This window comes from Anser brachyrhynchus (assembly GCF_964034855.1).
Source record: "Anser brachyrhynchus genome assembly, chromosome: 9".
NCBI lineage: Eukaryota > Metazoa > Chordata > Aves > Anseriformes > Anatidae > Anser > Anser brachyrhynchus.
The window spans coordinates 362017-383895 of record NC_137703.1 but is presented as its reverse complement, the minus strand read 5'-3'; the positions used below and the strand labels follow the sequence as shown (position 1 = coordinate 383895).

The 21879-nt window shown below is 41.0% G+C and overlaps 2 protein-coding genes across 7 annotated transcripts in view; one reads left to right on the top strand and one right to left on the bottom strand.

The window, feature by feature from the left end:
* Window positions 1-666: 666 nt before the first annotated feature.
* On the top strand, window positions 667-6333 carry PFN2 (profilin 2). Of its 2 annotated transcripts, none has more exons than XM_080604652.1 (3): window positions 667-1018; window positions 2408-2600; window positions 4282-6333. In XM_080604652.1, the coding sequence occupies exons 1-3, from the start codon at window positions 887-889 to the stop codon at window positions 4377-4379; spliced, it is 423 nt and encodes a 140-aa protein (XP_080460778.1). In that variant the 5' UTR covers window positions 667-886; the 3' UTR covers window positions 4380-6333. The 2 variants fall into 2 exon arrangements, with proteins under 2 accessions (XP_080460778.1, XP_080460779.1); XM_080604653.1 differs by having other exon boundaries at window positions 671-1018; window positions 4592-6333.
* Window positions 6334-10494: 4161 nt separating this feature from the next.
* RNF13 (ring finger protein 13) overlaps window positions 10495-21879 on the bottom strand; it is a 33854-nt gene continuing 22469 nt past the window's right edge. For all 5 annotated transcript variants that reach the window (XM_080604651.1, XM_080604648.1, XM_080604649.1 and 2 more), the window contains exons 7-10: window positions 20125-20230; window positions 16467-16560; window positions 12739-12819; window positions 10495-11971 (exon numbers count right to left, since the gene is read on the bottom strand). In XM_080604651.1, coding sequence (XP_080460777.1) covers window positions 11607-11971; window positions 12739-12819; window positions 16467-16560; window positions 20125-20230 — 646 coding nt within the window. In that variant the 3' untranslated portion in view covers window positions 10495-11606. The remainder of the gene's footprint in view (window positions 11972-12738; window positions 12820-16466; window positions 16561-20124; window positions 20231-21879) is intronic.

The following is a 21879-nucleotide window of genomic DNA, read 5'->3' as shown; positions in this document are numbered from 1 at the left end:
AATCATGCAGCAATAAAACACGCCATGCTAGTACTTACGATGGGGAGCCCACCACCTTCACACAGCACAAACGCTTCGATACAGAAACCCCCTCGCCACCCGGGCGGGACACACAGTTAGCGGAGGCACGGGGCAGGGGACTGCGGCCCGCTACCGGCGCTGTGACCAGCAGCGCTCTCCCGGAGGACACCGCCAGCTGCTGAAGGAGACGGGACGCGCCCGGGAGCACCGCGCACCGACCCGCCGGCAGCGCCGCCCGGCAGGGCACAGCCCGCGGAGCCCCCCCCGCGCGCTCCCCGGGCAGGCTCCGAGCGAGCACCGCGCGCTGCTCAGCGCGGAGCCCTGGGGACACGCCGGGCATTTGCCCGGGCAGCGACCACGCTTCCAGAGGCGGGGAACAGCGCTGCTCCCAGGGCGAGAGCGAGGCGTTCGCGGCTCTCCAGCTCAGAGCGGCTGGCAAGAGGCGGCGGGCTGCGGACGGCGGCGCCGGAGCCGGGGCCGCACCGCTCGCAAGGCCGGGCCGGGCCGGGCCGGGCCGGGGGCACCGCGCTCGGCCGCCCCCGGGGTGCCGGGCCCCGCCGCCCCCCGCAGCCCCGCCGCAGCCCCGCCGGGGGAGGGGGCGGTGCCGGGCCGGGCCCCTCCTGCCCCCGCCCCCCGGCGCCGGCAGCGCGGAGGGGAGGGGAGGGGAGGAGGAGGGAGGCTGGGCTGGGCTGGGCTGGGCTGGGCCGCGCCGCTCGCTGCAGCGCTCGGCTCCGCTCGCCGAGGAGGAGGGAGAGGAGAGGGAGCGCCGCGCCTCGCCTCGCCTCAGCCGCCCGGCCCGCGCCGCGCCGCGCCGCTCGCTGCCTGCCGCCGCCCCGCTCGCTCCCGCCTCCGCCCGGCGCCGAAGATGGCCGGCTGGCAGAGCTACGTGGACAACCTGATGTGCGATGGCTGCTGCCAGGAGGCCGCCATTGTGGGGTACTGCGACGCCAAGTACGTCTGGGCAGCCACGGCCGGCGGCATCTTCCAGAGCATCACGGTGAGGGCCGCAGCGGCGCCGGGCGATGGGGCGCCCGCGGGCGGTGCCGGGGACGGGGGCACCTTGCGGGGGGACGGGGGGGATCGGCGGCTGCCCCGGGCGGGGGGGGGAGGGGGGCGGCAGGCCCGCGCCGCAGAGCCGCTGAGGCGGGCCGGGCGGGCCGCGGCGCTGCGCCGCCTTTTTGTCTCCGGCCGCCCGCGGCCGCGGGGGGAAAGGCCGGGCCTCCGCGCGGGGGCGGGGGCCGGTGCCAGCGCGCGGGGGCCGCGGGAGGCGGCGGCGCGGCGGGAGAGGCCGCGCGCGGCGCGGCTTGCGTAGGGCTGCCTGCGCCTGGGCCTGGCGCTGCGGCGAGGCTTACGTGCGCGGCGTAGGCGGCGTTCGTGAATGCCCACCTCGCCGCTGGCTCCATGTTTTCCATCGCCAAGATGGCGCACTGCCATTGATTCCTCCCTCCCTCCCCTCCCCCAGCCCTGCCCGTCCTCCCCCCGCTGCGGCCCGGGCCCGGGCCCGGCTCCCGCTGCCCGTGCAGAGGCGCCGCGCGGGGCGGGCCCTGCGGCACCGCGGCCCCCTCCCCTCCTGCTCCGCGCTGCCCTGGCCCGGCCGCCCCGGGCCGCCCCGAGCCGAGCCGCCGGCCCGCGCCGCGCCCCGCCCCGCGCCGGGCCCGGCGCGGCGGTGCCGGGGCTGGGGCCGGGCCCGGCGCGGCGGTGTCGGGGCTGGGGCCGGGCCCGGCGAGGCAGGGCCGGTGCCGAGCGGGGCCGCGGCTGGGGCCGAGCGCGGCGCGGGGCGGCGGGGCCGGGCCTGCCGTGACTCTGCACTTTGCGGCGGCCGCCGCCTCGTGTCGCGGCCAGGGCCCGGCCCCCGCGGCGCCCCCCTGCCGGGCCGTTCCGTGCCCCCCTCGCGGCTGCCCCCGCCGGCCGCCCGCCTTCCTCCGCTGCGGCGCCGGCGGCGCGGGGCCGTGCCCGGCCTGGCGGAGGCCGCGGCAGCCGCTCGGCGAGGGCAGGCGCCAGAGGCCGGCACCCGACCCGGCCGCGAGGGGCGGATGGCCGGCAGGCTCTCCTGCGCTGTGCTCGGTGTCGAACCCGACTCCTGAGGGCACCGAAACGCGTTTGGTACTTAATAAGTTCAGTCGTCCAGTGCTTCCGTTAACGACACCTTGGTACCCAGCAATACTTGGGTTATGAAGTGTTTCGGGACAGCAGTTCCACCGCTTCCAGTGGCAGCAAATCAGCACAATGTATGCACCTAATAACAAAGTCTGTTCTGGAGTACTTCCTGGTGGGAACAAGGGGAAGCTTTCTATCTAATCCTCTCAACCAGAGACAGGACGCTTTTGAAATAGAGATTGGGCAGTAAGATAAAGTAGTGCTAACTCTGGACTTTTTTCTTTGACAGCCAGTAGAAATAGATATGATTGTAGGAAAAGACCGAGAGGGTTTCTTCACCAACGGTCTGACCCTTGGTGCAAAGAAGTGCTCTGTGATCAGAGATAGCCTGTATGTTGATGGTGACTGCACAATGGACATCAGGACAAAGAGTCAAGGTGGTGAGCCAACATACAACGTTGCTGTAGGCAGAGCTGGCCGAGGTAAGCAGGATTTTATTCACTCATAGATCATTCAGTTAACAGTATGAACCTGGGCATAGGCTCCGGTTACTAAGTCCAAAATATTGTATTTAATGGTTAACTAATCGGGGTGGGTGGCGGTGGTCAGGCTGATTAACTAGATTTTTGCCTAAGATTAAACACTTGTCCTGGTTCCCCCATGTGTGATCACAGTTGGGCGCTAGGCTGTGAAATGGTTGATGAGACCTCAGGCAAAAAGGACCTGGTTATTGCTGGAGTAAATTGGCCAACTATATTGCAACTAAAGTTTACAGTAGAATACCATAGGGATACATTAACGATTTATAGTGAAATAAGCTTTTACGTTGAAAATGTCTCAACCGAAAGTTTATTCTGCACAGAAGTGAATTTCTTGTATGAGCTACTTCCACTTGCCTTTTAACAAGTTCTACACTAACTCCTCTTGCACTTACTATTGAGCTCTCTGAAGTCTGTCTTTGGGGAAAAAATGCCTGTCCAATTTGGTATCAGGGAGAAACTTGCTTTATGCTAGTTTGTCTACTCCTTGTGCTCCTCACTTAAATTCCAGCAAAATATGCTACTGAGAAGGCATTATGCTCAAATGTTTAAAAAAAAAAAAAAAAGTGCCTCAAAATACTGGCTACAAGCAGTATGCATTGTGTTCAGAATACCTAGCTTAGCGTTTTTTATCTTGCTGTAGAATAAATTGGTGATCACTGGACTTCTGCATATAAATTTTTTTTTAAAAAGCAAAATTTGTCTGTAAGCTAAAGCCAGGTGACGAGTGTTTGCAGCACTTAAAAAAAACAAGCAGAGTTCTGACTCCTTGCTACAAATTATGGAATGCTAATGAGAACGGTCTGTCTTAAGCCTTTTCTGAGCAAATTGCTATGGAGATGTACAATCACCTGTAGGTAGGCTGACTGCAGTATTTCCAATTACACTGTACCTAACTTGGGAAACAATTGTGCTTGTGAGAGTATAGTGCTTAGTGTGTCTGTGTACCTGCTAGTGACATCTGCTGGCAACTTGCAGATGGTGTGTACTGCTGAAGAGCCTTACCATGTTCTTGTTTGCAAGACAGCTGGGACACTTCATCACCAGAGTTCTGAGATTAATTGGAGTCAGCATTGAAATCTCTGTCTTTTGCAAAATGTGAAGCATGCTTTATAGTGGTATTATTGCATGACAAGTCTAAGTTCAGGTCTGACCCTATGGATTTTTTGCTAGCAATACGACAGTTATTCTGGTTCTTAGACTGGCAGTGTCCGCTGCAGACATGACTATTTATTACCTCTTGTGCTCTTCAGCATCACAGTTCTTCTATGTGTACAACTACTTTTGTCCCTGACACCACTTTTTCTCCCCCTTGTTTTTTAACATGTAGCCAGGGTTTCCTGGCTGGGTGATGGCAGATGGTGGATAGGCACTATGGTGCTTTTTTGAGGTAGTTGGTGGCTTTTTTTTTTATTAAGCGATGAACTCATGACTTACCTGAAGGGTAACCCATGCCTTCTCCCAGCCCTGTCTACATCTGTATTTTTTACAAGATTCCTGTAAAACTAGCTTAATACCAAAGTACTAAATCTTGAATTTGAGTGTGTTTATTGCACTGCCTAAAACTTGCATTATTTCCTTGTCTAACACACTCTTTTTAAAACTTTTTTCTTTTCTCTTTCAGTCTTGGTCTTTGTAATGGGCAAAGAAGGGGTCCATGGAGGCGGATTGAATAAGAAGGCATACTCAATGGCAAAATACTTGAGAGACTCTGGGTTCTAGTTGCTAGGCAGACTGTTAAGTACTAGGGGAAGATTGCTATTAAACTTTCCTGGCGGTGAGCTTTAAACCTTACATTCTGGAAACTTTATTAGCAATGCAGGGTGATGGGGTATGAACCTGTGTCTCCTTTGTATCCCTTTGTTGGTGGGGAAAGGTGTTATTTTTTTTCTTTAATTCTGTTCATTTCTGTTTTGTTTCCTTGTGTACTCCAGCATTGGTTATAGTCATGGGAAAGGAAGGTGTCCATGGAGGGACACTCAACAAGAAAGCATATGAACTGGCTTTATACCTGAGGAGGTCTGACGTCTAAGCAGCCTCTCCCCATCCAGCTAGCAACTGTCTTCATCACCACCCAGTTGTGTTCAGTGCTACCAGACTGTAGATGGTAGTTTGTGTTTTTTATTTACCCATTTTCTAATGTCATAATTCCAGTTACCCTTTGTTCATTTGTATGTTAACCACTGTGTGTAACCAAGTCCCATATCTGGCACCATTACTGCACCACAAAGATGATATGCATGATACCTTGAAAAACTATTGGGAGGGGAATATGCCAAGTGTAGGCTTTGCTTTGTCTTAGCAATTAGTGTGTATTGACAACTAAAACAACTTAAATACTAAACAAGGTGCCGATTGTACAATCTAATTTGATCGATGCCTCTTCAGCACTTTGAGCAATTACACAGCTCACTAGTCTTCCTTTCATAGAGCATGGTTGGGAGGAAAAAGTGCATGCATATCTTTATTTCTGTCCCTCTCCCCTCTTGTGTTTTTGTTTGTTTTTTTAATCCACATACGTTTGCTTACACCTATTTTTATAGTGCCTGGTTTGTTTAACCAATTTGCCACTCAAAAGCTATTAATGTTAAATCAGTTTTGTTGTTGCACTTCACTGTAGGTTTAAGTCTCCCACATTTTCTTCATGATGTCTGAAGCTTGTACTGCTTAATAAGTGCAATGGCAAAACTATCAAAGGGTACAGATGCACTTCCTCCCATGACCTTACAACCACCATCCCGAATGAATCCCCAGGGACATTCCATCTTTGCAATAGCTCAGGCACTTTTTTTTTTTTTTGCCAGCTCCTGTTCTGTAGTTGAATTGTAAAAGGCTGCCATTATGGACATTAGATATCCCAACATAACCATCTGGAGTGTGTCTGGTTTCAGTTTTTCATAGGACCAATTTTAATTTGCAGCTTGGGTTTTTTTTTTTTTTTTTTTTAAATTAAACTGCAATGTCATTGTGGAAAACTGCCACCTTCAGCTATTCTGGGAGCGCTGACTGACTCCAGTCTTTCTGCCAGATTACTTACTGGTTAAAGAGTTCCGCTGCTCTGAAGCCATTATTCAGATGAAGGTTGGTAGTTTGAAAGCTAACCTGTCAAAATGATGCCATTTCAAATTTAAAATCTTCATTTGGCCTGTCACACCCTTGCTGCAGAAATCATGGAGTGAACTGCCTTGTGCACCAGTCATTTGAAATGTCTGTAACCAAACTCTCAGTTCAGGCACGGTACTAACTTGTATGTCCATTTAAAGAGAACTACAGAACTCTGTATACAAAAGAATAAATGGGAGATGGTATTGGTTGGAATAACTGACTTGGCTGTCTTGTGATGAATTTTTTAATATGTATTCTGTGCCATACTATTGTTTAAAAAAAATGAACTGTTGCTATTGTGAGATGGATTTTAACTGACTACAAGGGTTTCTTTTGAATGGCACTACTTTAGGGACATTCTAGTATTTGCTTCTATTGTTGGGCCTTGTGGATAATGTACAGATTTAAACAAATTCTTGTTGCTGATTTGTCCATTTCTTTCCCTGCACTTTGTTACATCTGGGATACAGTCTAACTCATCTGATTTAATATGCATTTCAAAAAATGCCATAACTATTAAAAACACCTTGTTTACAGACAGATGAAATAAATTTATTCCAACCAAACAAAATAAGACTGTTTGTAATTTCTTTTTTCCCCCACAGCTCTCCTCTGAAGCCCTTCCTTGTTGCATGGCTGACTACTCTAATAGTTGACCTAAGTGCAGTTGTAAGTTTTGTGAAATAGTAATAGTATGGTAATACCACTCTAGTTAAAGGACAAAATTCTAAGCCTTTATAAAAGGCCTTTGAGGTAGATATACCTAAATTAAGAGATGATTTCTTTTGGCTACCTCTGCGTTTACCAGCGTAAAGGGGGAGTGCATTCCCACCTGCTTTACAGCATTTCCCATACTATGAAAATGTAGAAAACACTAAAAAATGGAAAACAGAAGCAAGAGGAGACCTCTGCCACACAATCTATTCAGTAGGATAAGAGCTTGCTCCCCTCTGGTAGGGAAGAGGTTTAAGGTCTGCCAGCTAAACAGCATCTCTGAGGCTTCCGGTGTGTCTGCTACCAAAGCACTCTGAAACCTTGAGTCACATGAAAGCAGTGTGCCTTTTAAGATCTGACGGTAAACAATGGGTGTTTGAAGGGGGGGGGGGGGGGGGGAGAAAGAAAAGCCCAGACCTTAGAGGTTAATCTTCAGCTAAGGTGATGTTTTTCTTCTCAGTCCTGACTGCCAGTTGCTTGCTGCTTGGATGTTACCACCAAAATGCCATTGTTCTCCCCTATCTTCCCCTTCATCTTAATCTTCAGTGTAACTCTTGCACCCACTCTTGCTCCTAGCTCCCCCTCTAACTGAAGCCTTCACATATGCAATATATATCGCCTCTGGCTGCTTGAGCGGCTTAGGGTCTGAGCTGTACCTTCCACCTTTAACTTCTATTATAGTGCTATAATTGAAACAGACTAGAACAAGCCCACAGCCCAGAACAAGTTTACTTTTGGTAGTTTCTAATACAGAGGATGCAAACCTCTCACTTTTCCAGTAAAATTGTTATATCAGAATGTGTGTTTTGCTCTGTATCTAAATTTTGCCTAAACCAAACTTAACATTGCACTTACATGCTGATTGCAGGATTTTTATTTTTGGTTGTTTGAAGTTTTTCAATAATGAGGCTATCATGTCAGGAATTCACTGTAATGGCACCTCAGAGGAAGGAATAACATTAGCAGCACATACTGAGTACTTCGCCTCCCATTCCTTATTCAACCTAACATGGTTTCTTTATGATCAATCCCCCTTCTGAGCACGTGTCCAGAGGAGGCATCTACATTGTCCCCTAGCTATAGCTACTACTTCTTGTGAGAAATAAGTGTTGCTCAAACTACCTTCCCAAATGCTGTTCAATTTCCACAGCAAAATGGTGTCTGCACATATTATTTAACAGGATCTACCTAAAGTATATTTCTTGAGTAGCCTGAATGCTCATTGAATTTGACTCTATTACATTTAATCCCTCTACTAATTTCCAGATTATATACAACTTAAAAACCACTTAAATTCCCCAGTGCTAAGAGCTTAATTTCTGACATAGGATCATTCCGCATTCAAGGTTGTGGTTTTTTTTTTTCCTCCTTGCAGAAAGGTACTAACAGAGATACAATAAAATACTTTATCAGTTTAATTCTATTGACACAGCAAAGTCACATGCACAGCAATGTACTTATTGCCCTTCTCTTGGTGATTAGCAGCGTTACACTGTTCAGGGTCTAACCTGCCAGTTAATGTTCTGTAATATAGTACTACTGCTCCAGCCAGTTCTGAGGTAACAGTTTATTAGGTCGTACCACTACTAACAATTCACTCGGGAAAATTAATGCAGAGAAGAGGCAGAATTGCTTTAAAGTTGGGGTGGGTGGGTGTTTTTAAGGGTAGTTCTAAAGTTGTTCTCTCTCTTCCCAAACTCAGGAAGGAAGATAATTCACTACTGACTGAATTGCTTCGCTATTTTAAGGTTCACTTCTCCCTGCTCTATCCCCAGTTTCGTATGCCCCTGTATGGCACACGCTGGCAGATGAGGGAGAGCTGAATTTATGTGCAGACTACCAGGACTTTACAAGATTGTAATGCTGACTTCCAGGCCATTCTAATTAGTCCCTTACTTTCTCTGAAATCACACTTCTGAAGTTAAATGCCAGTGTGTTCACTTTCTCCATCCTAATCATTCACAGACAGGTTTCAATTATACCAGCCACTAGGACTTAGCCTTTTAGATGGTCATTATATTGATTTCTCACTAAATTCATTTTTATAATGAATGCTACTTAGAATTCTGTTAGATGTTTCTTGCCTCTACTGAATTTAACTGTTTACAGAATGAATTGCATTTTGTTTTAATACTCTGTTCTATTATTTTACACGTAGCTGTCCCATTATTACTGTTCATTCAAACATTGCCCTGGAGTTCTTACAGTATTATGTACTGGTTTGTTTTGCTCATTAAATCTTTTCTCCATTCCTTGGTGACCTGTTAAGAAAAATGCTTGTCAGACTTGTCACTTTTTCCTGTACTCTTCCCACCTCTCAGCAAATGAGCACTTATCTTTCCTTTCAAGGGTAAGTTTTAATTCCTGTCTTTTGGCGTCTTTTCAGAGTAGTTTATTCTCCTTATGTAGTGAAAGGTTTGGTTCAAACTTATAAGAAGCTATTTATACTGGTCATACAAATAATTACATTTTGTGATAACAGTCAATGATGCTATGCTATTTTATGTAGACATACACCTCAAAGGACTCATGGAATACTTTAAATTCAGACACTAGTTATAGCTATTTACTAGAAACTTTTCAGCTAGGTAACCAAGCATGAACCTCTTTCAAGTACCAGTGTGCTATTTGGAACATAGCTAGAGACTGAAGTTGGATTGATGGGCTTATAATAGAGGGGGAAAAAAAATTTAAAAAGCAACTGGTAGTCAGCTGCTTGTGGCAAGGTGAGGAAACAATGCGCCTTCACATGATAAACTAGAAGGTCATAGTCCAAAGAAAAATCCATATTTATCTTTTCCTGTAGGTTTGTGAAGACATTGCCTTTTGGGACAGAAGATTTATCCAGCAAGTGTTAATGAAATATACAAGTTATACTCAGAAATGCAGAGATTCCTTTAATGAAGTGCTGTTCTTTTCATTCACATCCTCACTGGCAATGGCAACAGATGAGTAAACTACCTGTGGTGCAAGGCAGGGGGAGGGGCGTGGGGGAGAAATGCCATCTCAGTGTTTACTACCAAGGCCTGCTGAAATGAAATTTACATTAATAGCATTAGGAAATTGGACAATTTTTTGAAACATACAGTAGGTTTGGGATGGAAACAGATTATCACTTTTTGCCTGCGTTTTCTCTGTATAGGATGGCGCGTGGCACGTGAGAAACTGAAGTCTCCTTTCACTTTTTGTCATTGCAGCAAATACTACACTCCGTGTTAGATGTAGCATATGTTAAAAAGTTGACTTCTGTTCATGGTTCTGGGTCACCTAAAATGCAATTATGAATAAACACATGCACTCATTACATATTAACAGCAGGAACCTATTTTAAGAAAAATCTTACAGCTTAGGTTTTCATATTTGGTCTTAACTAGACATAGCTATTTGAGGTGGAATTTTACACAGCAAAATCTCATACATTGTGTTTACCCCATGGATTGCTGTTGGCAGTGGTTTGTATATTAATCATTATTCTTCAATATCCTTTTACCGTGCCGCATTCTGAAAACGAAACCCCCTTTGCTGTTCACCAGTCCAAGAGAATTGATTTCCACTAGCAGGTGTAAGGAAGGAGGGTATGTAGCTGCACTGCACGTTAGGTCAGAAATAACAAATGGAAACACCTCACCTGTAATCTCCTCAGCCCAGGATTTGGCACTTTCTGACTTTCAGAACACAAACACTTAGTCTTCAGCTGTAAAGGTGTTGGCACAGCAGGCAGGAAAAATTAATAGTACTCTGGTCTTATTTCCCCCACACATTTTACATGTACAGACCTGGACTGTTTCAAGCTTCTCATCAAACTAAATGAACAAAAATTGTTTTCGGTGTAGCTTAGTCCCACTGCATAGTGTTGATCAGTATAAAATTTGTACTGCGATACATAGTACGATATAGGTATATGATACTAAGGGATGTTCACAATTCCATGTTCTGGATCTTTAAAAATACTTTAACCTTACATGGTAATACATGTATAAGTACACAATGAATGTAAGGTGTAAGTTAAATAAAATCCTTTTGATACGTAAAGTGGAAAACATTTATTAACATTCTTTCAAGCTTTCCTTATTCAAGGCCATATAAAAAAAGTCTCTGCATTTTGATTATACATGTGCTGTTACTTTCTACATAGTTACAGAGGTATTATATATAATTTACTTTTTTCATGATACACTGGTAAGTACTGAGTTCTGTTTAATAGTTATAAGCACTTGTTTTCAAATCAGGTATTTGAAAGGAACAATTTTTCTATATACATAGTTTAGCAGATTAATGTAGCATAAAATGCTCTTTAGTAAGAGGTATATGAGTTGAGGATCAATAGAATACATACCTAAAATTCTATGTGGAACAAAACCTTCCCTGTTTTAGTCACCCTCTCCCCAACTCCCACATCATCACTGAAAACCAGACTATATCATAGCAAACAAAGCTAAATTAACATATTACGGATGAATCTTACCTTGTGAACCACTTAAAACTAAACATATATATATTCTAAGTTTCCTTATCCTAGGAACTGCTCAAGAGGACTGCTTAAACTCAACTAGAGTGGCAAACTCCAAAGGATTATTTGGAATCAGTGCTTTGAGATAAAAGTGGAATTTCTTCTGCTTCGTTTTGATACATCAACATATAGAATATTGATCTGTTCTACCTTTTTTTTTTTTCAGTAGCGGTGACAGCTTTTAGGCAAACTCTATACAAACATGCAAATACATTTTTTGTTGGGCTTCAGGGTTAACACATACCATACACATAATAAATATTGCTATCGGTATGACCCAGCTGCAGCTACAAAAAGGATGAAAATTATTTCCAGCTAAATCCCATTTCAACAGACACTGACATTTAAAGTACTCTGTGTAATATTTCTAGTTATATAAACTATTAACATTATTCATTAGTATTGTCAAGTCCAGTTAAACTGTTTGTTTTAAGAACACGTGACTGAATACCTGAATCAAAAATAAATCTATTTGTAATGATTAAACAATAGTACTACAATATGAACCGCTATTGAAGAAACCAGATGGATTACAAATTAAAATATATTACCTACATAAATGTTTGTAAAGTATGACCTTAAGAACTCTTTTGTTCATACACTATTAATTAATAGTAGTCTCAAACGATATTTGTCACTCTATAATCCCTTTCATCATTGGGCTGTAGTTGAACTACTATACTTTCTTCATTTATTCCATTTTCTGCATCACTGCTATCAATATTGTCATTGTCATCTTCCTCATATTCTGAGGACTCTGTCATGTTCTGATGGGAGTGAGATTCTGACAAAGCCCCAAAGGACTGAGTACTAACTGAGGCTAATGGTCTAAGCAAGGGGGTATTTTCAGATACTTCATTTTCTTCTTGACTACTGTCTGTTTCAGAGTCAGAGTCTCCCTGAGAAGGGACCACTTTCTGCTTACAAACAGGACATGTTTTTTTTGTTTTTGTCAGCCATGGGTCCACACACTTGCAGTGATATGCTGTTAGAAAACAAAATACAAGTACATTATTATCTAAGGAAAAAGGACAATTAAACCTGCTAAATTGTATTTATATTGAGTAAAACAGAAACATTTTAGAATTTAACTCATACTGAGAATTTTACTTAAAAGTTTGTTGGCATGTAGACTGTATATCCTTATGTACAAAACACCTAATAGATTAGGATCTAGGACCTAATTATGGACCATTAACATTATGACAAATAATGCAGTAAATACCCATTTCCTCTATTGAATCAATCTGAGAGCAGCCCTGCAATGGGCCACATTTGATAAAATCATCAACATTGGCTTCCAAGTGCAGTCAAGGCAATGATTTGTATAGCTTCAGGCTACAGGACAGACTATAACCATTCATCCACATTGTCTATGTCACTAGTAATCAACTAAATTAAGTTTTATGGTTTAATTGTCTTGGAGAAAGTAAAAGCTTAGTTTTATGTAAAAGGGAACTCTGAAATGTACTTCCCTATTAAAAACAGACATTTAGGGGACAGTGTCAAGCCCAGATTTTTTTTTTTCCACATGCATATCCAAAGAAAAATGCAGAGTGGTAATGCTAGCCTTTTTTCCTTTTAAAAAGAAAAAAAAGTTTGCTCTTTTCCTAATTTGTGTATGTGCTCAGGGATATTAGCAAATGAAAAATTTTATAGATTTGTCAATAAACATTCAACTGCGATTTCTAGGCGTGGTGTTTTAGATAGCTATTTTAATGCAAATACCATACCTAAAATACAGCTGCTTACCATGAGAACATGGAAGGATTCTGAGCTTGTCTCCATCCTCATATTCGTCCAGACAAATGGCACATACATCATATTCATCTCCTACAGCACATAATTGAGAATATGTTTAACTTTAAAAGATTTGCAACAGACAAACATATGCATATAGGTTCTCTGTTAGTTTCATGGGCTGAAGAAACTACTGGTCTTTCCTGACCTTGCAATGGGCAGGTTCTTTGAAGCTATATTGTTGACTTTACTGTATTTCTTTCCTTATACAGACTATATTCACTTTCCACTCAGGTTAATAAAAAAAATATTCAACTGTGCGAAGTGCTATTTTTGTAATATTCTCTCATTCTTATTAAAAAAGACACAGTTGTAAAGCATCCACTTTTAGACCAGTTAAAAAAAAAAAAGTTTTCTCAGTAAGGACTATGCTGAACTTCTCAAATACAGAGGCCGTGAAACTATCTGACACCGTCTTGGCTAACTGCAACATTTTCCTAGTTCTTGCCATGGACTTGTACTCAAGGCCTACCCCATCCCAACATCTGGGTCCCATCTTTCAATTGCACAGTAGATCTGAACAGGTCCTCTGCGCAACTGCTTCATCTGCATCCACCGGATTCCATCAGGTGCAGTCCAGCTGCTACATTTCCCCAACAAGTTACTAGAGAAATTAACTAACACGCTGATTCTTGCTCTCATCCTGGCTTGGCGCAGGAAGACAAGCCCACACAGTAGCAAAGACCAGAACTGCCAGCCCTCCCCAGTGCTCTGAGACTCATATGGTTTCTCTGTGCATCTTGGAGCCTCTACTACTTTCCAAATTAGTTAATTAGTTTCCAAGTTATTTTCACCTCCATGACTACTTGCCTCTCAAAGAACATAAGATTTTACATAATAAGATGTAAAGTACAACATAAGATAAAATATCTTGCTTAAATAAACTCTGCAAGTGGAACGTCTTCAGTAAGCAAAATTCTCTTTTACTTGACAAAACTACAGTATTTTCAGAAACAGAATTATCCATCCAGATACATTCCATATAGTTGTACACTTACGAACAATTTAAAATGAAAGAGAAAAAACACCAGAAAAAACTGCCAAGACTCTAGCAGACCTTAGGACTTGTTTTGTCTATTAAACCTACACTGTACTATGCAGTTAGGCAGATGGGTCAGTAATGAACAGTAATTAGATCAGTTATAATCCCATTTCCAGGAGAAAAAAAAAATCAGCTTAGGAATAACTAGTAAACTGCAGAACCATGCATACTCTGGAGCAGATTTTTAAAAGATTTAAATATTTTTAAATACAACTACTATCCATTATTTCTCAATCGTATGCATCAACCTCCATATAAATGTATATACATAAAAATTCAATATCCATCATACTTAAAAATGTCTTTGCTTAAAATTATATGTACTCCTACAGCCTGTTATTTGTCACACATGGGGCTTCCCCCACCCCCCATATACATATACATGTATACGACTTTGGGCAGCTGACTGCCTGTAATTAAGTTCATTTCATATTTAAGCGCTTAACCAAACAGCTCCACTAAGTCTCATAGACATAGCAACTCCAAAATTCTGGATACTTTATCACACATTTAGGATCCTAACCTTTGACACTGAATGTAGGAAAACTAACTTCATGAGTTTTTAATTTCTTAATAATGTGATTACATATCTCTTTCTTTTCCAGCAGTCTATCTTCTTACAATACCAAACTTACAATACCTTCTATTCTGCAGGTGTGAATGGTTACACTGCCATTTCATTGCTGGTAAGATCTAAAATCTTTTCATTCTTGGCCTAAATTTCGTTTTAGTATAAAGTTAAAGTAGTTTGGAAATAATATATTTCTGAAAATAAGTTGTATTCTACAATACATACCAACTCACAACATTTCTAACCGATATTATTTCTAAACTATTATTCTTCAGAGTATTCAGGTTTCTTAATGATGAAATTATAGGAATATTACATGGATTTCTTTTTTTTGCTAGGTTCGTTTTTATTATAAAAACCTCACAAAGGGTATCAACTCCCATTAACTTTTATATGGCCAAAACGTAGTCCTTTTGGTCAGGAAGAACCACAACAATTGCCGCAAAACACCTTCAGTGTAAACAACAGATTTTGGACACAGCATGCATTGCATTCTGTGGGATTACACAAAGGTGAGAGCTTTGTTGATTAGAACTGCACAAAAAAAAAAAAGTATTGCTAGTATTGTCATAGGCCTAGTGCAGAAGCTCTGAAATAAAACATACTTTTTGTTCTGCTTTGCATAAGCCACTAAATGCAATGAATAGCTGGATATTCAAAGACAGGTTTGCTTTAGGATGACTGACTGAGCTCCAAACAATTCATTTTGTGTAAGATTCATCAAGGGGAAAGAGGTAGAAGAATATGGAAAACAACAAATAAGGTGTCTTCGTGCACTCACTTAGTCATGTAATCTCGAGATAGTAATTACAGATGCACGCATGCATATGATTAACTGAAAAATGGATTAACTGGCTTTCTCAAAGCCATGCATTGGTTGTCCCCCCCGCATTCTCCCACTTTGTATTTTTATTTCAATTAGATTTCATGTGGAATCACTAAAAAAAAGCAAAAGTAATATTAACTTTATTGGCTCAAGATAATTATTTTTTTCAAGTTAATTTTGTATCCATAGCAATTTGGTCAACCCTGCAAAGGGCAATGTGTCAATTAGTGTTTTGTTTGTTTCCTTGAAGTAAGGTTGACTAACATTGCACAAAAACTGTATCCACTCAAACTGAACATCTGTTTTGCACAGAGAGCAATATTATTAATAATGTAGGTTGGCTTTATCAAGGGCAAAGACTGGTAAGTGGTTCTATCCTTGAATCCAAGCATATCCCCTAACACAGCATTCATACCTCAGCAAATCCCTGAGGACTTGTCATGTAGTAATCAATCATTTCAATTAAACAGTCTTTCCAGCATTAGTTCCTGTAACGGTTTTTATGAATGAACAATTGGATGATACGATGGTAACATTTAAAAATCAAAATGGAGAAGACAGATTGTTTCGACTTTTAAGAAGCAGACTGCAATAGAGAAGGTCTCAGTGCAGTTTTTTTAATTTCAGTCAATAAATTAACTTGCTACAGCTTTATTTCTTATCTCGTCATTAGATATTGCATACAATGAATTATTAAAAAGAATCACAGCAACAAATATTTTGTCATTCGATTTCAATCACTCTTGCCCTCATAGAAGCATTGTGATTCAATGACGGGAACACTCCTCTAGAAAAGCAGGTAAATTATACCCACAAGATATCTTTGCTTTTATAGTCTCTACCACATCAGGCAACATACATGCCATTAGTATTTATCCAATACCAGACAAATTATAGGTATGATGCACTACAGTGACTGACTGTTGTCATCACTGCTAATGACAGAGCAGCAAAGAAGTTTTGGGGAATTTCTGTAATGATTTTTTGACATTTTAAGCAACGTTTTCGTTTTTTACCCACACTATGCATATGATGTCCACTCTGCTTCAGTGACAAAATGTTAGAACTCTGCTTTGTTTCAGTGAGAGCAGGGTCAAAACACTTTTTTGTGTATACTTTCACTTCAAACTCTACTATTATTTCAAGCACACTCAAAATTATTTCCAAAACCCCTCCATTTAGAGATATTTGGTATTATAACAGTGGGTTCTAATTAGACAAAGAACAATAAATACACTTGCCTTTCTTAAATTTATGTACAGGAAGTTTCTTAAGCTGATCCTTCCTAAGCCGATTCCTTCTTGCTCTGTGTCTGTCTTGCACAAATTTTGTGATCTGGAAACAGACATTAAACAATATGAACAGTAACTTAAAACAATAAAAGAACTATAAAAGTTTTGGTTTATGAGCCTTCATTGTAAGTTAGTTAAAAGGGAACTGTGGCTCAAGCTGAACTACCTCTTTCATTTTCCAGGTTTTACTTACGTCAGTTTTATATTATTACAGCTCTTTTTGAAGATTATTCGAAAAGAATAATTATAGAAAATAATTTTTCTTCCAAAAGAATTATTACAGGAACTGTTTTCATAGTATTGCAAGTAGTCTGGGAAGCAGGGAAGGGGTTTACTTCAAGCTATGTCACTTGCTGTCTTCAACCATACTAAAGATTCTGTTTTCCGTTTTCTTTACAGTCCTTAAGTCTATTTCCATTTGGTTTCTAGTCCTAACACAATATGATTTTTTTTTTTTTTCAAATACAGCAAAAAAGTGGCCTTAACCTATGCATACACGCTGATAAGTCTTCTGAAAATTAGAGAGGTACTACACACTTGGCTACACTGTGGATTAGGTAAACACTAAGTGAGTATTAACATTATAAACAGCATTAATCTCTCTCACTTTAGGAATCCCTGCACTTTCACAAAAGATTAAAAGACAGTTAAGTATAAATGTATTCTTGGGAGGGAGAGGGGGAGAACAAATAACTTATTTATCCTTCTGCATCATACCTGTCCTTCATTTTTAAGCATATTTGGAACTAATCTGTTCACTCAGGTTCTTTTTAGCTCAGCTAAATGATGAATTACACATATGGACTGCAGTCTTTCTGGTATAATTCACTTACTAACAACCAGATAGTCCTGCATTGATTTCTTAGTTAAAAACAAAACTTCCTGAAAAGAAACGGGGCAGAAACCACAAATGAACACGGACAAGATCCTATCTGAAATCTCCCTGAGATCAAGTTCACTGTCTGCATTAAGTAAATGAATTGAGTAAGATTATTTTTGAGATTCCATAACAGGTTTCAACCACAGCGTTTTTCACATGGGAACACCTAATGGGTGCTTTCATTTATTAAGTCTACTTTGAAAAGTATTTCAACATTTCAATATACTTGCATAGTGTTCGACCTTTCAGCATACAGGATATTATTTCACATTGCATGTAGGGTCAGTACACATTTGTAAATAATATACTACACTCTGGAAAATGCATTCAAATACCTCTTCCCCTTTTTTCTCACAGTTTATTATAAGCTGTGTAGATGGATTTTGGTATTTCAAACTTATATAATCTGTTTTCAAAAACTTCCAAATATCTGTCCCAAATACAAAGTACAGGCAGCCCTGACTTGCAGACATACAGGATAATATTCTCCTCCTTCCTGTCTGTTTTTCCTTTACAATATGATTCTAAGACATGGAAAGGACCGTTCATTTTCAGCACTGACTACCTATTGATACTAGCAGAGGATAAATTCAGGTCTCTTAGAGTCTTCGCTTTTAACTGGAAAATATTTCACAAATTTTGTATTTAGAAAAATAGATTTTTAATCATACTTTACAGACATTTCCCTCCCTCCCCCCCCCCCCCCTTTTTTTTTTCTAAATTTCCTCACAGTGGACAAGCGAGAAAATTAGAAACAGGTTTAAGAGCCTCTGACTTTCCTCACCAAATGTTTATTTCCTTCTCTCATAGCCAATCCTACCTAGCACTGGTTTCTTTCTTTTAGATTGCACATACAGAAATTCTAAATACATATACAGAGGAGAACTATCAGTAAAGTACAACTTTCAAAATCACATTAAATGAAAAATTGTTTTAATTCAGAGTAGTAGCATGCAGATGAAAAAAAGCTCTTAAAAGGCAAATTTAAAATAATCTGTATTTATGCCTCACTTACTCCTTATCTGCCCTAAAGACAAACACTTTAGAAATTTGTTTATCTCACTCCTGTAACACTTTTACTGCCATTTCTGATGTAGACAACTGCTGTTTTCACAGTAAGGGAAAAACATTTGCAATTCTAAAGAGAGGTGACCTTTCAGATGGATCAGCCTTGTGTTTGTTACATAGCTTTTGTTCCTTGGTAATGTGATTGGTGCAAAGCAGTATAAAATATAGTCCGTTTCCTGACTTGAAGATGACAGCTCTGAAGTGCATGAGGTAATTTTTTGCAACTGATTTATCATCACCTAAAAACAAAAGCAGCTGAACCAGTTAAAAAAAAAACAACAACTGAAATAAAATATGAAGAAATACCTTGAGAGTAAAACACATCTCTTATTCCTGAATTTCCACAATGGTGCACATGATAAAAGTCAAGCCGCCACTCCTCATGACTACAGTTATCATGTCGCCCCTCCTTCACTTTTTTCTTTAAATGTAATCTAAATCTCTCTTGAAACAAGAAGCCCCATAAGTATTCTTACTGACTCTCTTCATTTTGTAATTAGTATTATTTTGGAAAATGATGGATCAGTGCTTCAAAGTAGTTTGATAGGATGCAATACGGTGACTTTGATACTCTTCTTCATTCCATTCCTTTGATAACCAATATCTTGTTTGAATTTATAACTCAGGTGCACTGTAAGCAGACAGCTATCGCAGCTAAAGTCAGAATTCTAATGGTATCAAAACAACAGATGTTCACAGAACATTATCCCTAGTGACTGCCCTTCCTTTGTAACTACCATCTCTCCAACCATCAATCTGTTGACCTTCAGAATACAAAGATAGGGCTATACTTTCTCCTAACTAACTGGGACAATGAGGAATGATCAAGGTTATCACCAGAAGGTCAGACAAAGTATTGGTAGATTTTACATTTTCTCTAGTAGATCACTTCTCTATGCTGGTTCCACAAAGCTGCTGTAATTCTGATTGTGCCTAATGGGCCCAGAATTTTTAATTAAATACATAACTGACAGCAGAAACAACACTAGCACAGAAAGAAACATTTCAAGAAGTTTTATGCAGCAGTTGACACATTACTTCATTTTTATCAAAAGGTAAATTCATAATTAAGTCAGAGATCAGCAGAAATTCCAAAAAGTGGGGTGCAAAATATTCTGAAATAATACACAGCTGTGTTCTTTTACCTTTTATAGGAGACGTCCCCAACTCTATATGTAATGTATATGCTGTAAGATATGTGCAGTGTACTGTAATAGGTTGTGAGCTTGCTGTCTGACTACTATACCTGTGGTAAAAAACAGTGTGAGACTTGCATTGTAGAACAGTGGGATCAACATTAAGAAATGCAAGGTTGGTGGAGAGGGACACATTCTCAGTGTACAAAGATCACAGGTTGTTCTTTACAGAGTGAAAAGGGAAGAACTCGTGCAGTGGTAGAGTACCAGGAAGGACAGTTCTCTGGCAGTAGTTCTATGCTGGGTAGAACATCCTAAAGGCTCCTGACATCCCTTTGCCACAAGTCTGCATCTCTATTTATTGTACTGAGAAAAATAAAGGATTACAGGTAAGCGTAGTATTGGTATATACAGTACACAAAGCTTTTGTTGTTCCTTTATTGTAACCCTTTAAACTTCAGTAGGTGACCATTCTGTGATGATTTGTTTGTGAGAAAAGATGTTATTAAAAGAAGGAACTTACCATAAATATGACAATGAGAATAAGGCAGATCCCTACTATTATTAGAAAAGGGATTAAGTAGTATTCCAAAGGAAGACTGAACTCTGGGATCAACACAACATGGCCACTGTAGAAAGAAAGAGGGAACAGTTTCTAAAACAGGTTAGAATTTAATGAACAGTGAATTAAAGAATAAATGCAATGAAAGGCAAAAATAAAAGTTTATCACAAAACACACTAAAGGAATGTCCACCTGCGTACAACAAAGAATTCAGCTGATATTTACATACTATAAACCCAAAATGATAAAATAATTTTTCTTAGAACATTTTTTGAGTTAAAACTACTTACTGACTTCAATCATAGATAAAACTAAAGCAACCAGCAAAATAACCTTATAGTTGTGTGGACAGCACAATAAGAAAATATAACCCAATTATCGACAGATACTGTGATCGTTCTTATTTCATAGAATCATCATTGAATGACAGAATGGTTTGGGTTGGAAGGGACCTTAAAGATCATCTAATTCCAACCCCCCTGCCACAGGCAGGGACATCTTCCACTAGACCAGGTTGCCCAAGCCCTATCCAACCTGGCCTTAAAGACTGCCAGGGATGCAGCACCCACAACTTCTCTGGGCAACCTGTTCCAGTTGCCTCACCACCCTCATAGCAATAGTAAATGTTCAAAAGAAATTCTTTACATTTTGGATTACACTGCAGGTTCAGTCTCAACTCATGAGACATTGTAAAGTACAACCCCTTTTCCTCTGGAGAGTCAATAAATTACAGTACAGCAGTACAGCAACCAAAAGTCTTCTCAGAGAATTCGATGTGGATGCTGGCAACCAGATATCTGAATACTAGTATTTATTGATACATAAGGAAGTAAACTCCCATTATTATTCTGTTGGCACAAGCAGTCAGAAACACCTGAGAATGTACAATGGATACAAATGTTAGCAATTCTATTACTACTACTCATATGGAGTCAAAATAGTTTCTTATCAAAGCAGTTTCACCAGCAAGGTATCTACTTATAACACAGCCTAGTTGTTATGATTAATTTACTGGAAGGACATCAGAGACCTGAAAAAGCAAGATCATTAGACTAATATAAAATATACCTTTTCCATTCTATTCAAGGTATATTATTTTTAAGAAAAACATTGTGAGAACAAGATGTTAAAGTTTTAAACCCAAAAGCAGGAAAGAGCAGCGCAAACAGTCATGCGGCCCTATGGACTAGTCTCAAATGCAACCTGCAAATTCACCTAGCATAGAAAACTACTAATTAAGGATGATGAAAAAAAGCTTCAGTAACCTTACACTATGAATACCTATGTACGCAGAAAGATGACCAACTTCTATTCGCTTTCTACATTTCTGAGCAAGGAATGCAGTGGAGAGCACCAGGGAAATCGACAATCCCTTTTTTTGTGTCTCTTCCAGAGCAGAACTGCACTTTAAGTCAGAGAAAAGTTAAACACTGAAAATGTTTGAACTGACAGCCATTCAAATTCAAGCTATCCACCAATGAAATTCTCTATTTCAGTGCTTATATGGATACATTAGAATGCTACAGAAAGAATAGATTAAGACATACAATTCTGTCTTGACTTATCAATAGTTTCAGGACTGCATTGTCTCCAACATGCCTTCAAGATATTTATTTAATTCAAAGATCAGCATTTAACTTGCTCAAACTAACTTGCTTAGGAAACTAACGTATTGTATTCTTACAATTGATTGAGCCCTTAGGTCTGAAATATGT